Source organism: Emys orbicularis, chromosome 22, assembly GCF_028017835.1.
Source record: "Emys orbicularis isolate rEmyOrb1 chromosome 22, rEmyOrb1.hap1, whole genome shotgun sequence".
Lineage (NCBI taxonomy): Eukaryota > Metazoa > Chordata > Testudines > Emydidae > Emys > Emys orbicularis.
The window spans coordinates 5,751,459-5,768,829 of record NC_088704.1 but is presented as its reverse complement, the minus strand read 5'-3'; the positions used below and the strand labels follow the sequence as shown (position 1 = coordinate 5,768,829).

Sequence of the window (17,371 nt, the reverse complement as noted above, 5' to 3'; positions counted from 1 at the left end):
CAAAACGTCAGGTCGTTTAATCCTCACAACTGCCCTCTGAGGAGGCACCTAGGAAGATCCCCGTGTCACAGATGGGGAAACTGAGGCACAGTGCGGGGCGATGGGCTTGCCCGAGGCCCCAGAAGGGAGTCAGTGTCAGAGCTGGGTTCAGAACGCAGACCTCCTGGCTCCCAGGCACATGGACAGAGGACAGCTTCCTCTCGCTCCACAGCAGCTGGCCAGCGCTCCTGGATGGAAGCCCGCTCTTGCTCTGCGCGGTGGCTGCAGGTGGGAGCCTATTGTAGGCAGTGGAGTTGGACACAGAGCTCCTCTCTCCTGAAACCCTACAAATCTGGGGGATTTCAGCACCCCCTGAAAGTCCTGAGCTGACTGCCTGGGCTCCTATACTGCCGTATCCCCCCGTCCCCCACTTCTGGTCCCATCAGGCGGGCGGAGAGACCCCCGAGGCCACGCGCAGGTGATCTCGTGGCAGGATCTGCCCACATGGCCGCATCTGCCCACATAGCCCCAGGGGCTTAAACGCCATGCTGCTGGTGGCGGTAGGTGAGCTTCCTGAGTTCATCCCAGAAGAGCAGGCTGAGGATGGTGTGCGGCCCCAGGCGGAGGTAGGCAGGACCGATCCCTTTGTACAGAGCCAGGATGCCCTCTTTCCTGGAGATCTGCACAAAGCAGTCGAGGAACCCTCGGTAGTGCTTCCCCTGGGGACAGGAGAGACGGAGAGGCATCAAAAACCTGCCCCAGCCCACACAGGCCTCCGCTCACATTTAATATACATGGGTCTGGTCGACATGCTATGGTAACTCACTGATTGTAAGGCCAGCAAGGACCACAATGACCATCTAGTCAGGCCTCCCGTCTGAGACGGGCCAGAGAACCTCAGCCAGTAATTGCTACAGCAAGCTCATAACTTCTGGCTGAGCTACAACCTTTCATTGGCAGGGGGAGGGATAGCTCAGTGGTTTGAGCACTGGCCTGCTAAACCCAGGGTTGTGAGTTCAATCCTTGAGGGGGCCACTTAGGGATCTGGGGCAAAATCAGTACTTGGTCCTGCTAATGAAGGCAGGGGGCTAGACTTGATGACCTTTCAGGGTCCCTTCCAGCTCTATGAGATAGGTATATCGCTATATACATACATATTTAGGAAGACATCCAGTCCTGAGTGACAGACTCTGAGTGCTGGAGACTCCCAAGGATTAATTCCTCCCTGTTAGTAACAAGCACCTTATTTCTAGTCTAGCTTCAGCTTCCAGCCACTGGATCTCATTGTCTTTTTCTGCTAGATTCAAAGAGCCACCTACTACCAGAACTCCCTTCCCCACGTAGTCATGCAGACTGCGATCCAGTCACCTCTTCACCTTCTCTCGTGAAATGAAACCGCCAGAGCTACTCTCTCACTAGTTTCCCAGACTTCAGAGCATTCCTGTGGCATCTTTCTGACCCGTGGCAATTCGTCAACATCCTTTTCGATGTGTGGACACCAGAACCAGCGAGAGGCTCCAGGGATGGTCGAATGGTGTAGACAGAGGTAACCCTGCCTCCCTACACCTGCTTTTCTCCGGCTTTAACATCCAAGCCAGGCCAGATTTTCAGAAGAGCCGCGCACGTTAGTGCTGAGCGCTACTGAAAACTCTCCCCCCTCCCCCCCCCCCAAGAGCTCAATAAACAGAATAATTCACAATGCTCTGAGCCCCTTATCCAAGTGCTGCAGACAGTGGTTAATTAGTCCTCACACTAGTCTGTTTGGGGGAAGCCAACACTACTTAGCCCCATTTTACTGATGGAAAAATTAAGGCACAGGCAGTTCTATTTTGTAGTCCCCCCGCCTCCCCACTCCCAAATTACAGCTTGTGACGCTTGCAGCGCACAGCCCCTAGGTCTCAACGGGACAGTGACAAACACATACCAGTCTGGTTCCTCTGTGTGCCACTATTGTTAAAATAGGTATTAGAGTTATAGAAATGTTTTTAGACTTTATGAAATGCTTGTAAGTAGTTGCCTGCATTCATCTCACAATATCTGTATCCCCAGTTAGAACATTTGCTGTGTGACTCATCAGGCAGGAGAGAAGCATTAACGAACGTGAAATACTAGTTTCCAACAGGTGTTGGCTCCTACCCAACGAAAGAGGCCCATCAACGCCAGGCAAAGCACTGTGGAACATCAGAGGACAAAAGACTTGGTCGATTGCTCCCCTTCCCCTCCATGAGGCGGAGACTTGTAACTGAATTCCTTCCAGCAGCTGAATGTGCAACTTGAAGCAGAAGCGGGGAAGGGATAAAAAGCCCTAGCAAGGAGGAACTTGTGTCTTTTATGCTGCTTGGACTCTAAAGCGCAAGGAATTCTAAGTATAAGCAAAAGATGCCCAGTGTTTGGCATGGGTTAGCCCTAAAGGACACATAGAGCCTGCTTATTATAGAAGCTTCTCTTACCTTTTGAAACTTAAGACTGTAACTCATTTGTATGTGTCTGTTTACCAGCTTTAACCCTGTAAGTAACTCTCCTATTTCCTTTTCCTAGTTAGTAAATCCTCAGATCGTTTATGACAGGATTTCCTACAAGCGTTGTCTTTGGTATGAGATCTAAGGTGCAACTGACCTGGAGTAAGTGGACTGGTCCTTTGGGACTGGGAATAACGTGAATCTTGTGATTTTTGGTATAAGGGACCATCTATCACAAAGGCAGGCTTACCTGGGTGGCAAGATAGATCGGCGTACCCAAGGGGACTGTCTGTGACTCCACGATAAGGCTGTTATAGTGTCTGAGCAGTTGATGCTTGATAATTGTAGGTATAGGACTCACAACCAGTTTGGGGTTTGTGCCCTGGTTCTTAGCAGTCTGCCCTGAGGTTGGCACTCGCGCTCTAGAGCCACTAGGGCAGCTTGACACACCTTTTTCACAAAACGGTGGGTTTTGGATTGAAACAGGTAAAGTATTGAAAATCACGGTTCAATAACAGAGCCATTAACGAGCCAGACTGGGTTGCCAGTTACCCCAAAGTGAGATTGACCAGCCTACGCCGGAGTAACTGAGGGCAGAATCTGGGTCCTTTCTTTCCAAATGAAAACCTGCGAGATGATGTACTTTTGTGGACAAGACGGGGCCAAATGCCACCAGGTCTCCTCCACCTCCAGTGGGAACCGTTCACCCTGTATCTGGACCTCATGAGGGTTCTCACGTCCTTGTGAGCTCTCAGCTGGACTATTGCAACATACACGGACACACGCTCCTCAGCTAGGGCCGAACGTGGGTGCGGCCAGCTTCAGGGGCTTTCCCACCTCTTCTCCCCAGTCTGCATCGGCGTCTGGGTGGAAAACTGTCAACTCTGATCTGTGGAGCCCTTCTATGGGTTGGGTCTCCCAGCAGCCAGGCCCCACCTCAGCAAAGGTCAGCTGAGCAGAGATGCTCAAATGAGCAGCCCTGCATTGGAAGCCCGGGGAGCTGTCAGCAGGGTGATCTCCAAGGAGGCCCCACCGTTCTGGGATTCACTGCCCCATTAGGCCAGCCGGGCTCAGGAGGGTGCATGGCTCAGCTGGTCACTCGCCGTGGGGCTGGCACATAGCAGCTAGGAGGTGGGTGGGGTTGGTTTAGTCCAGGGCTGGCTGCCTGTGCCTGGCCTTGAGCAGCATGGTGCGGATTTTGCTTTTAAATGCTGTGAAGTTGGGTGCGTTCAGTAGACGGGTGCACATGACGATGCTCCAGGTAGCACTGCCTAATGGACTGAACACAGGGAGGCGAGCCGGGAACCTCTGGGATCCAAGCCCAGCTCTTCTGCAGCCTGCCTGTACAGCCCTGCCATCAGTAAATGGGGATCTGGCTTCCCACCTGCGGGACATACTTACCATGCCCCGCTCATCCACGGGCTGGTTATAGAGCCTGGTGCTGACCACATCGAAGGGAGTCATCGCCACAGCCACAGCCACACTGCTGATCATGCCTCCCGCCAAGGCCACCATCCAGCTGCCCTCCTTGAACCACTGCCAGACAGGGGACCAGTTAGACTCATCCCCTGCACCAGCTCCTGCCGCTGGGGTTGCAGCTGCCATGCGTTGCCATGAGAATGAGACCGTCACCATCGCCAGAGCAACGGAGATGACGCGCGTGCAGGGAGGAGGCCAGGTAAATGTGGGGGGAAGATGCAGCTGTCTAGGGATCTCCTCAAGGTGACCCACCATGCCCACTGAGGGTGGGGAAAGCCCCAGGCCCAAACCCAAATCCAGACACCCCTGAGCTCCTGGGCAAGGCCAGAAACATGAAGCTGGCTCCAAATTTCACAAATGCTCCCTTCTGTGTCATGGGTCGAACCAAACCCTTGAATCGGACGCCCCACCCACCCCTGAACCATGAGGTGTTCAAAAGCTGAGCCCAATCCGCCCCAAACTTGGCTGGTTCCCCCTCCCCCCATCTCTCTAATGGGCCGAACTGGAGCCCTGGATCCGAATCCTGAACCACAAGGACGACGAAATGCTGATCCGCGTGTGCCCGAGACACAGAGGTGCAATTAATTCCCACCCCTTGGGGGCAGCAGATGGGCCTGTTGAAGCAGCGACTGGCACCGACAGCATGAGGGGAGATGGCCCAGCCCTCTAGGTGTCTTCTTCAGGCAGCTGTTTATCTTTCTGTGGAGCAGCAGGCGTGCCCCAACCAGCTCACCCGGCCCCGCTGTTATTTTTAGCTTTGAGGATCCAGGCAAAAAGCCAGGATAAAGCGCGTTTTAAGCAGCGCGTCAGTTCCGCTCGCCATCCTGCACGGTCGCCCGCACCAGAGCCCTGTTGATCTCGTGGTGGGAAAGCACTGAGTCAGCGCCAGGAGGGATCGACTCGAGGACAGAAGCGCTGTTTTTCTGAGTTACATTAGGAGCAGAGCCGGCCTGTAATCTGGGAGGCTCCTGAGTGGCCAGCGGGGAGGAGAGGGCAGGCTATGAGACCGCCTCACCCACCCACCCCCACTTCTGGGGAGTTGGAGTGGGGGTGGGGGTTAAATCTGGCAGCCCAGCAGCTGCTTGCTTTTCTGATCATGAAGGCCTGAGTCAGACCTGATTAGGGGGAAATAGGCACCACTGTCTCTAAGGGAACAAAGACCGATGTGAAATTGACACCAGCTCCTGCTCCCACCAGTCCCTCCTGGAGCGTGCACAGCAGGGGAGCTCATGTGTGTCCTGGGCTATTTCTGTAGATCATGTGAATGAATCTGTTGCAAGGAAGATAGCTGCGGCGTTCCTATAACAGAGGGAGCCGGAACAGAGATTTCCCCTGCCCGCGGCTGCCTTTCCTTCCCTGATCCCCACGGTCTACAGAGTCTGGATGAATCAGTAAGAAGCTCCCTGGCTCAGCAGTTGGCGCTCTGCACTGCCCCACTGGAGCCCTGAGTTTGCTTCCAAGGAGTGGGGTCACTCCATGGGGGTGGCTGAATCCACGCACGAAGGACGGATTCCTCCTTGGGGATCTAAAGCAGGGGGAAACGAAGGCAAGGAGCCCTGGGTGGGGAGCCGCGGCATGAGCATCATCTCTGAAGAGATACTGCAAGCGACTGGACCAGCGACCTTGGGACACAGATGGCTCCAGAAACCAGGCTGGGCCTTCGTGGCTGCTTGTCTAAAATGACAGGCCTTAGAGGCCCACTGTGACGTTGCACCCCATAACGCTTTGTGGAAATATGCTTATGAATGTAAATATGACATAACTGGGCATTTGGGCAGCTTCTTTAGAAAGGAATGTGCAGGTTAAGTGCTCAATCAAGAAACACTTAACGGACAATGGATCTTAAAAGGCTCCAATCCACATAAGAAGTCTACCTAAGGACGTTCAAGGTAGCATGTGAACAATGGCTGCTACCTGTAAGTTCTGAGTCATGCATGGACATGTGACTTGCTCATGTGACTCCAAAACTCCATCTTGTAGCTGGATTCTACACAGGGGGAGGGAGGGGGACCACCCACAAGAGAAAGTCTATTTAAACCTCTGGGAGACCCCTCCATTTTGTCTTCAGCTGGCTCAAGAGATATTTGGGGGTGGAGAGGCTGATACTTGAAAGAAACTGGAACAAAGGACAGTAACCAGAGGGGTGTGAGTGATTGCTGGACCCAGATTAGAAGGAGGCTAGTCTGTAAAAGGAAGCTTATTGGAACTCCTCTGAGGGTGAGGTTTTATCTGTATTCAGTTTTCTTACTGTATTAGGTTTAGACTTGCGTGTTTTATTTTAATTTTGCTTGGTAATTCACTTTGTTCTGTCTGTTATTACTTGGAACCACTTAAATCCTACTTTTGTATTTAATAAATCAAGGGAGGGGGCATCCGGTTTTCGATTGGAGTGCCTGGTCGAAAAGGGACCCTGGCAGCTCCAATGAGCACCCCTGACTGGGCCTCTTAAAGTCTGGTTGCCTGCAGCGGGGCTAAGGCAGGCTACGAGTCCGGCTTCACATGGCTCCTGGGAAGCAGCAGCATGTCCCTCCAGCTCCTAGGCGGAGGGACAGCCGGGGGAACCACAGCCAATGGGAGCTGTGGGGGCAGCACCTGCGGGCAGGGGCAGCACACAGAGCCCCCTGGCTACCCCTCTGCCTAGGAGCTGGAGGGACATGCCACTGCTTCCCGGGAGCCGTGTGGACTTCCTCTGTCCCCGGGAAATGCCAGGGCCGCCTGAGGTGAGCGATGTCTGGAGCCCATACCCCAAACCCCCTGCCACCACAGCCTTGAGCCCAATCCCGCACTCTGAACCCCTCATCGCCGGCCCCAGCCCGGAGCTCTCTCTCCCTCCCACACCCCAATGCCCTGCCTGAGCCTTGAGCCCCCTCCCACACCTGGAACCCCTCATTTCTGGCCCCACCCCAGAGCCTGCACTCCCAGATGGAGCCTGCACTTCAACCCCCTGACCCAGCCCAGTGAAAATGAGCGAGCGACAGAGGGAGGGAGGATGGAGTGAGCGTGGGCGAGGCCTGAGAGAAGGGGTGGGGTGGGGGCGGGACCTCGGAGAAGAGCGGGGCAAGGCAAGGGTGTTCGGTTTCCTGCAATTAGAAAGTTGGCAACACTACTCCAGAGCCAGGCCCCATGGCCCTGCCCATCTCTCACCCCTTAGGGGCCAAGCAGCCCCTCCTACCACTGCTCACCTTGAGCTTCTCGACCCACTCTTTGGCTGATGCAAAGGTGGCCAACTGCACCGCAGAGCCCACCATGACGCGGGGCACAGCGCCGTTCACACCCCGCCACAGGCCCACGAGCCCCTGCTTCCTGTAGATGGTCTCAAAGGCGCTGGAGACGCCCTAGGCAGAGAATCAGACAGGTGAGGAGATATTAAAGTGGCAGAAAACTGGAGGATTTAGGGATCTCTGGGAGGAAGGGGGGAATCTCTGGGTCGATCCAGTACCCCAGTGGGCAGGGCGTGCTGCATCCAGTCAGCGGCTCTGATGTAGCTCAGGGCCACCTGAGTGACCCTGTGCCAAGGACGCAGCCTGGCAGAGGATGTGCCTGTAAATTAGTATCTGAGATAAACAGGGCTGCACTAGACCCAATAGCTGGCAGGATTCCACTTACATAATCCCCTTACAGGCAACTTCGCGGCTACGCCCCGCAGCCTGGGACAGACACGTAGAGTGTGTCCTGGCCACCCCGTACCTACAGCCCACGAGGAGGCCTTTGCTTCCACCGCCCCTAGGAGTGGAGCCAATAAAAGTGCCGAGGACTTTGGAACCTGCTCTGTGCGGCTGCCACGCAGAGAAACACAAACAGCCTGGTGGAGCCAGAGTCCCCAGCAGCAAATGGCCCATGACAACAATCCGCCCCCCCAGGCCCGTTCCTCCCATTCAGCAACTTTCTTGTTGAAAAACACTCCGTGTCGTCATCTGCAGGAGCGTTAATGGGAGTGAGTCACCGTGTACAGAGCAAGGCAGCAGCGGGAGCCTCGACCAAGGGGCCCCCGGAGGGAACAGGACCAGTGCGCTCCAGGGGAACAGGCATGAAAACCCAGTGGTTCCCTGTTCCACTCAGGTGCAAGGGTCCTTCACACCACAGGCCAAACAGAACAGCCAGCACACGCAGACAGCATGTGCTGCTACATGTCACACATTCACCACGTGTGTCATGGACACATGCACACACATCCACCATTCATGTCACATCCATGTATCTACCTGCCACACATCACACTCAGGCACACACATCCACTGCCCTCGCCGTTCTCATGGGCACCCAGGCATTTCCACTAGATTTGCACACATGGACCCAGCATGCACTGCATGGCACACTTACACATCCATGCAGGCCCACTTGGATTTACTATGCAAAAAACTACACATGCACACACTCATCTCACACGCGCACACACACACACACTCACACGACCCCCATAGTGCTATACATTCAGACCCCCTTTGCACATCGTCCTACTGTGGAGAACATAGGAATTCTCTGTATTAATTTTTATTACTCTAATATAGCTGCACATAATCTCTGTGGGTTTGGATGCTGAGGTGCTGCTGGCTAAAAGGCAGCTAAGGGTTAAATCCTGCAGAACCCATGGACAATGGCTGAAGACAGAATCAATCCCCTGGTGCTCAGTGGGACAACACCGAGAAGCTACTGTGCAAAGAGCAGGAAGTCTGGAGAAATGCAGAAACTAGTCTGGCCAGGTTCAGGTGCCCAGCACATAACCACAGGGGATCATCAGGTGGGACTGGGGATCATCAGGTGGGACTGGGTTGTGGAAGGGATAAAAAGACAACCTGTGATTTCAGGGGGCAGAGATACTGATGGGGTGACAGACTATCCAAGATGCAGCCATTACAAGATGCAATTTGTCTCCCCACAGCTGGGTGCCCCGTGGACCCTACTGGCAAGGAGAGGCTCAGGTTAGGTGACAGAACGCGTTTAGACTTTTCTTATTTTAACCCTGTTTCTCTCTGCTCGTTAAATTTCTGTGAACCAATAAACCAAACTTGGCTTTGATCAAACTGCCCAGAGGCACCACAAGTTCACACTGGTCACAAGCTCCGGAGAGAATTCTATACCCCGACTCAGAGCCAGAGGGGTCAGAGGCGGTAATATGATGTGTAAAGAGGGGGTGTGTAGCCAGGTGACCCCTGAGATTCCATTTAGAAGAGGGGCCTAAAGAGAGACAGAGCGAGATCCAGCTGCAGCTCACCCTGGAACCCCAACACAGATACATACACAACGCACACTCGACACCCAGCACAGCCACACAGTCCCCGCAGCGTCCTGTGCACACAACACTCCTCATCCCACCACCAGCGTTAACTGCTCCAGGTCACACGCACAAACCAGGGAGGACTGGGCAGATCCCAGAACCCTCTGCTCACCTGGTGGTTGTGCTGATGTCCCACAGCCATGGCTGCCACCGTCTGGGCTTGCAGATGCGTTTTGACCTGTCACAATGAAAGGGAATTGGCCAGGTTAGAAAGGAGCAAGTTGCCAGGCTGCACCCAGCCCCTCATAGCAAGTTAGACACCCGTGTGGTGGGGCTGGCTCACTGAACCACTCCAGCTCCTCCTCGTCTCTTCCAGTGCAAGGGAGTGAAGATCCAGGCCCCAACTTGCAACCTGTCCTAGTGATGGGGGAAACAACAGGGCACCCACCTCCATGGGCCCCACCCAGACTCACCACAAAGAGCTCAAGTCCAGGAGGTCCTTTCCCAAACCCTCCCACCGACGCCCTCTGGGTAGGCGCTGCTGCCAATGATCGAAGTGCCACCACTGCTGTGACCCACATTGAGAGCCAGCATCCTCCCCCCCGACCCTCCTTGGGCTGCCCATGCTCCCCTCACAAGGGTATAACTTGACTAACAGGAAGTTTCTTCTCTAATTTACCCCCCACGGGTCCACTACGGGGTTTATTGCATCGTCGTCTGAAGCAGCTGGTGCTGGGATGTGACACTAGAGTAACTGGACCCCGGGTCTGATCCATGTCACAATTCCTCTGCTCCTACACTGAGCAGGGTCAGACCTTCGCACGGGAGTCCTCTGAGGAGAAGCAGGGGAGCTGCTGGAAGTGGGGTTGGGGGTCCAGTAGGCGGCGCTGTTCCCTCAGAGTCTTTAAGCCCCAGCATGGTGCTTGTCGAGTACTGAGCACCCAGCAGCATCAATGGGAGGTGCTGGGGGATCAGCGCTTTTAAAAATCAGGTCACTTAATTTGGTACCTAGACTTGGGAGCCTAACTTTAGGCGTCTACCTGTTAGCTTAGAGGCATGAGCCCCAGTGTTGTGGCCAAATTCCGCTTTGGTTAAGTACATTTCGCCTCCCTGAATATCCCTGCGCTTTCATTCACTTCCTCTTCTCAGCAGCTGTATCACGTTGCTGTGTGCTGTTAAACAGCTACCACATCCCTCCCCAGAGATGGCTGCATTTACAGTAGTGGATGAAGTGATTCCAGGTTGCCAGGCTGCACCCAGCCCCTCATAGCAAGTTAGACACCCATGTGGTGGGGCTGGGTGCAGCCTGGCAACCTGGAATCACTTCAGGATGAAAAGCACTAGAGAAATCCTTATGCCCATTCAGCTGACCCCCTTCTTGACATGCTAGAAACCAATCAAGAGCTTGTGATCTAGTGATGTTAAAGTGGCTTTTGGATCAGTTGACTGGTGACCAACTGGCACCGCCGATGGGTCACGTGGGTTTATTACCAGGGAAGGAATTTACTTCCCCAGACTCACCCGAGAGCACACGTTCCCTCTGCTAAGCCAAGGAGTGGGGCTCCGTCCACTCCCGGCTTTGATTTTCTTTTGGCAGAAGCAGATGGCATTCGATTTCCTCACAATTACTGTGAGCTCAGCAGATGTGATTCCGAAATCAGAGCTGAGGAGGGGGAAAAGTATAACCCCACCATCCGCACTCACCCTTCACCCACCTGCCTGGGTTTGCATCTAATGAGACTGATTTGTGGGCTGCAAAGCATCCTATAGGGCTAGGGGGAAAGGGTCCCGCGGGAGCTCAGGCACCTGGGAAAAATGAACAATTTGCCTCTTTGTAAGCCTGCCTGTCCCCCCAGCACTCACCCCAGCAGAGAGGAGCTGGGGGGGGGGGGGGAGTTGCATGAGTCTCCGCCTGGCTCCCTTTCAGACTTTGAGCCCTGTTTTCTTCCCTTGCAGCTGTCAACCCCCGGTCTCTCCTCCTCTCCAGAGCCCAACTAACATCCTCTTTAGAGGGCTGGATAAAGGTCATCACCACCTCAGCTCGGGCTTCACGGGAGCGACTGTGGTAGCCCCAGGGCAGACACCCCAACGCAGCATCTCAGCTGAGCTCAGACGCTGTTCCCAAGCCACCATCCAGACTGAGCAGCTGTGTGCCCATGGGCCGGTCTCCCCTCCACCGACTCTCATAACCCTTCCATCCCCATCCAGAGCAGTGACCCCAGGCTGAACGGTTTCTCGTATCTGTTTTCCCCACACACCCCAACTCTGCCAATGTCCCCAGGCCTGACCCACAGAACCCTGGCTGCTCCAGTCCTGAGCTGTACACTCCAGCTACGCCAAGCCCCTCAGTCCTGAGCACAGCCCCTCTGCCTTTGTCTTGGGTTCTCCCCTACAGTTCTACTAGTGCCCCTCAATCCTGACCCGCAGTCTCCCTAGTTTGCCCCCACTCCGACAGAGGCCCCTCTGCTGTGACCTGCTGTGCTTCAGCCTAGCTCACGCCCAGGTCTGCCCGGCAGAGAGCATACCAGATTTGGTGGTACCCTTGCGAGGTGCACGGAAATGGACTTGCCAAGGCCAAGACCAAACCCTCTCTCTCTCTCTCACGACCTTATTAAGATTGAACCCAGGTGTCCGGGGCACTGCAAGTCTCCTCCAGAACTCATTGCCCCATGGAACGCACTCCACCCAAACTGTTCTGTAAACACTCCAGCAGCGCAGAGATGGGCTGACAGGGACGGGCAGGTGGGGGCGATGGCTGCAGGCCAGAAGAGTCAGCCAGCTGCTCTCCCAGCTCAAGTCCCCTGCAGGGCCCCTGTGAGCCATCCCTCTGGCACTGCTGCGGGGGGCGCTCTGGGAATTCTTCATACAGGCCAGGCTGGGAAGGGGGCCATAAACCAGGTGCTTCACAGGGACTCCAGATGCAAACCCAGGCCTTAATGACCCAGACATGTCACTGGAGGCCACCTACTGAGTGACACTGACACACGATGCAGCATAAACACGATGCACATTCATAACAACTTTTACAGGTGGCAGGAGCCCTCGTCTCCCCCCACCCCCTTCCGTTGACCCACTTTCTCTCATTAGAGACCCTGGTGCTATCCGGATGGGAGCTGCCACTTCTATCAAAGGGAAATCATAAGCTGGGGGGGGGGGAACCCCACGCGCCTCTCAGGAAGCATATGAGCTTTTCCAGCAGCAGAGACAAGGATACAGTTAAAACCTTTTTGCAGGAGAACGGGGCCAGCTAGCTCCTGTGATAGTCTAGCCCTCCCTTGTGTATCTATGGGGCGGGGTGGTGCTACTTTCTCAAAGAACAGTGCGCTGAGGTACTGGGTCAGTCTCATATGTTAACCTCCCCTCCCTCTTTTGTTTCTGGTCGGTTCTGTGGTCTCAGAGGGGTTTGGTTTGTTTCCAGGCCCGTTGGCGAGGTTCCTGCCCCTCACCAATGTTGACAGCTGGCTCGGAGGTTACCACCAGCTCACCTGTCGCTACTGCTGCCCCTGCACAGGTCTGGGGGCTTTGGCATGGCGGGGTTTGTGCGAGCATTTGCATCAGTTTCACCCATGTGGGTTGCACTTGGGGTTCAAACAAGCCCCGAATCTCCATGCAAAATGCAACTGGGGCCGATACGTTCCAGACCGAGAGTCGTTATTATGGGGGTGAGTCTCCACCCAGAGCCACGGGAGGAGACAGAGCTACCCGCTTGCGGGCTGAATGGCCACGCGTGACCGAGCTCCCTGAAGGGATGTGGCTCAATATCTAGTTTGCTCCCCCAGGAAGGGTCTCCTGGGATAACGGATTGCTACTAGCCTGGTACCGTGTGACCACAGCATCCCAGCTGCCCCACAAGAGCCACCCCCAGCAGCGCAGCCCCCACCTCCGCCCTTCTGGAGAATCACACCACTTTTCCGCTTGGAGGGGGCAATCCATGGAGCCGCCACTGCAGTGACCCCGAGTATTGTCCCCTCCTCGCCCCAACCAACCCCCTGCCTTCCCCCTAACTCACAGCGACAGAATTCCTCCAGCACACACAGCAGCGGGGGCGGTTTCCCCAGCATCTGCCCAGAGGGCCAGGTCTCCAGACACCCCCGCAGGCGTGTCACTGCCCCCAGCACTGACAGGCAGCCCCCACCGCCCCGCCGCTGTTCGGGAGGGGAAGCGGAGACGAATCCTGCCTCCGGGTGGCCGTGCGGGTGGAGGGAGGGAGGGCGACCACCGGGAAAGAGCAGGGAAGGCACCAGCCAGCGGGGCAGGGCGGGGGCACGGAGGGGCTGCGGCGGGGACTCACCAGATAAGCCGGGCTGCCCACAAACGCCCCCAGCGCCCCCGCGATGGCCCCGGCCGCGACGGTGCCGCCGGGCTGCTGCGTGAGCCCGCGGTCCTCGGCGTGGGAGTAGCAGTAGAAGCGGACCCCGTTCATCAGCCCCTGGTAGAGCAGCCCGGCCGCCAGCCCCTTCTGCAGCCCGCGCAGCCCGTCGGCCCGGCTCACCGCCGCCAGGGCCTGCAGCACCCCGCGGTAGTGCCGGCGGTAGGTGCCCCGCGGGCGCAGCTCCCCCTGCAGCTGCAGCCGCGTCTTCACCACCTCCAGCGGGTTGGTGAAGACGCAGGCCAGGCAGCAGCTCGTGGCGCCCAGCACCAGGTCCACGTGCGGCGAGACCGAGACGGCGGGCGGCGGGCGGGCGCGCTCCATGGCCGAGCCCCGGGGCTCCCCGACGAGCCCGGCCCCGGGGGCGCAGGGCGAGCGGCTCGCTCCGGGCACTGCCCCGTCCCGCCGCGGGCTGCGGCCCGGCCCCGCCCCCGGCCAATCAGCGCCGGCCCTGCCCCGCACACCCCCGCCCCGCGGGCTCCGCCACCCAGCGCCCCCCCGGCACCTGCCGCGCCGGGACGGAGGGTGGGAGCGCGCAGCCCCCTCAGGGAGCCGCCACGGGAGGGGGCACAGCCGGGGGGGCTGCTCCTTACGGGGGGAACAGGCTGATACATGAACATGCGGGGCGCAGGCAGGGTGTGAGCGGCCGGGGGTGACCCCGGGGGCACAGCTGGGGGATTGGAGGGCACACACAGTCTGTGGGGGAAATGGGGTGACCCACTGAACGGGGATAGTTGGGGTACAGGATCCCCTGAGGTGACCTGGTGTGTGCGGCACAGTCGAGGTACAGGGTGACGCAGTGAACAGGGATAGTTGGGGTACGGGATCCCCTGAGGTGACCTGGCGTATGCAGTGCAGTCGAGGTACAGGGTGACGCAGTGAACGGGGATAGTTGGGGGTACGGGATCCCCTGAGGTGACCTGGTGTGTGCGGCACAGTCGAGGTACAGGGTGACGCAGTGAACAGGGATAGTTGGGGTACGGGATCCCCTGAGGTGACCTGGTGTGTGCGGCACAGTCGAGGTACAGGGTGACGCAGTGAACGGGGATAGTTGGGTTCGGGATCCCCTGAGGTGACCTGGCGTATGCAGTGCAGTCGAGGTACAGGGTGACGCAGTGAACGGGGATAGTTGGGGTACAGGATCCCCTGAGGTGACCTGGTGTGTGCGGCACAGTCGAGGTACAGGGTGATGCAGTGAACTGGGATAGTTGGGGTACGGGATCCCCTGGGGTGACCTGCTGTATGCAGTGCAGTCGAGGTACAGGGTGACGCAGTGAACGGGGATAGTTGGGGTACGGGATCCCCTGAGGTGACATGGCGTACGCAGTGCAAAGTACAGGGTGACGCAGTGAACAGGGCACAGTCGGTGTGTGGGCTCCTCCGAGGTGACCTGGTGTGTGGGAGACAGTCAGAGTTCGGGCTCCCCAGGGGTGACCCAGTGTATTGGGGCATGATGGGGGTGCAGGTTGCCCGGGGGTGACCCTGCTATGATGGGCACAGGTGGCCCTGTATACTACACAGGCCCGCCCAGCGCCGGTGACATACGGTGATTCAGGAAGCAGGCTGCCTTAGAAAGCACTGGCCCGATTCTTGGCATCCATGGTGTAAACTGACCTTGAGTAAGAGGATCTGAGCTGCTCACGGAGAGCTGCTGCCTGGCAAGGTATTTGACCCTCACTGTTCACGCTAGCTGCGCATGCTGCATTCGTGCTATGACTGGCCCGAGGAGTTGACTGGCCACCTCCTAGGTGCTCAGTTGGGTCACACACAGCGGGTTGTTGCTCCCGGGAGCCATTCCCTCACCACAGCCTACTTCCTGCTAACACTCCCCCAGTCCATTGGAGAGAGGATGAGCTGTCGGCCCAGGAGAACGTTTCAGATGAAATGCAAAAGGAGCTGGACTGTTAGTTAGGCAGAGGCACATGGCGAGGCTGATCCAGCCAGTAGGGACTGCAAAGGAGAAGCTCTCTCGCCCAGCCTGGTCGTACTCCATAGAGAAGCAAAGGGCGGTGGGAGGAGAGTAGTGATGGCAGGGATTCAATTCAGCCGGAGCTGAGCTCTGGTAAATATTTTCAAACCCCTTGGCGGGGCAGTCTTCATGGCTGAGGATGTTAGGGAGATTCCCAAACCTGAGCCGTCCTTTGTAGGTGACAAATCTGAGGAATTGTCACAGATTGAAGTGTCACTAGAGGAGGTTTTGGAATTAATTGATAAACTTAACAGTAAGAAGTCACCGGGACCAGATGGCATTCACCCAAGAGTTCTGAAAGAACTCAAATGTGAAATTGCGGAACTATTAACTATGGTTTGTAACCTGTCCTTTAAATCAGCTTCTGTACCCAGTAACTGGAAGATAGCTAATGTAATGCCAATACTTAAAAAGGGCTCTAGAGGTGATCCGGCAATTACAGACCGGTAAGTCTAACGTCAGTACTGGGCAAATTAGTTGAAACAATAGTCAAGAATAAAATTGTCAGACACAGAAGAACATAACTTGTTGGGCAAAAGTCAACATGGTTTCTGTAAAGGGAAATCATGTCTTACTAATCTATTAGAATTCTTTGAAGGGGTCAACAAACATGTGGACAAGGGGGATCCAGTGGACATAGTGTACTTAGATTTCCAGAAAGCCTTTGACAAGGTCCCTCACCAAAGGCTCTTATGTAAATTAAGTTGTCATGGGATAAGAGGGAAGATCCTTTCATGGACTGAGAACTGGTTAAAAGACAGGGAACAAAGGGTAGGAATAAATGGTAAATTTTCAGAATGGAGAGTGGTAACTAGTGGTGTTCCCCAAGGGTCAGTCTTAGGACTAATCCTATTCAACTTATTCATAAATGATCTGGAGAAAGGGGTAAACAGTGAGGTGGCAAGGTTTGTAGATGATACTAAACTGCTCAAGATAGTTAAGACCAAAGCAGACTGTGAAGAACTTCAAAAAGATCTCATAAAACTAAGTGAATGGGCAACAAAATGGCAAATGAAATTTAATGTGGATAAATGTAAAGTAATGCACATTGGAAAAAATAACCCCAACTATAGGTACAATATGATGGGGGCTAATTTAGCTACAACTAATCAGGAAAGAGATCTTGGAGTCATCATGGATAGTTCTCTGAAGATGTCCACGCAGTGTGCAGCAGCAGTCAAAAAAGCAAACAGCGTGTTAGGAATCATTAAAAAAGGGATGGAGAATAAGACCGAGAATATCTTATTGCCCTTATATAAATCTGTACGCCCACATCTTGAATACTGCGTACAGATGTGGTCTCATCTCAAAAAAGATATACTGGCATTAGAAAAAGTTCAGAAAAGGGCAACTAAAATGATTAGGGGTTTGGAACGGGTCCCATATGAGGAGAGATTAAAGAGGCTAGGACTTTTCAGCTTGAAAAAGAGGAGACTAAGGGGGGATATGATAGAGGTCTATAAAATCATGAGTGGTGTGGAGAAAGTGACTAAGGAAAAGTTATTTACTTGTTTCCATAATATAAGAACTAGGGGCCACCAAATGAAATTAATGGGCCGCAGGTTTAAAACAAATAAAAGGAAGTTCTTCTTCACACAGCGCACAGTCAACCTGTGGAACTCCTTGCCTGAGGAGGTTGTGAAGGCTAGGACTAGAACAGGGTTTAAAAGAGAACTAGATAAATTCATGGAGGTTAAGTCCATTCATGGCTATTAGCCAGGATGGGTAAGGAATGGTGTCCCTAGCCTCTGTTTGTCAGAGAGTGGAGATGGATGGCAGGAGAGAGATCACTTGATCATTACCTGTTAGGTTCACTCCCTCTGGGGCACCTGGCATTGGCCACTGTCGGCAGACAGGATGCTGGGCTGGATGGACCTTTGGTCTGACCCAGTATGGCCGTT

At 55.2% G+C, this 17,371-nt stretch overlaps 1 protein-coding gene across 1 annotated transcript; it reads right to left on the bottom strand.

Moving 5' to 3' along the window:
• Window positions 1-515: 515 nt before the first annotated feature.
• SLC25A34 (solute carrier family 25 member 34) lies at window positions 516-13,825 on the bottom strand. Its single transcript, XM_065421460.1, has 5 exons — window positions 13,424-13,825; window positions 9,305-9,370; window positions 7,100-7,252; window positions 3,840-3,974; window positions 516-698 (listed from the first exon to the last, which is right to left on the bottom strand). Exons 1-5 carry the CDS (start codon window positions 13,823-13,825, stop codon window positions 516-518), a joined length of 939 nt encoding a protein of 312 aa, XP_065277532.1.
• Between the last annotated feature and the right edge of the window lie 3,546 nt (window positions 13,826-17,371).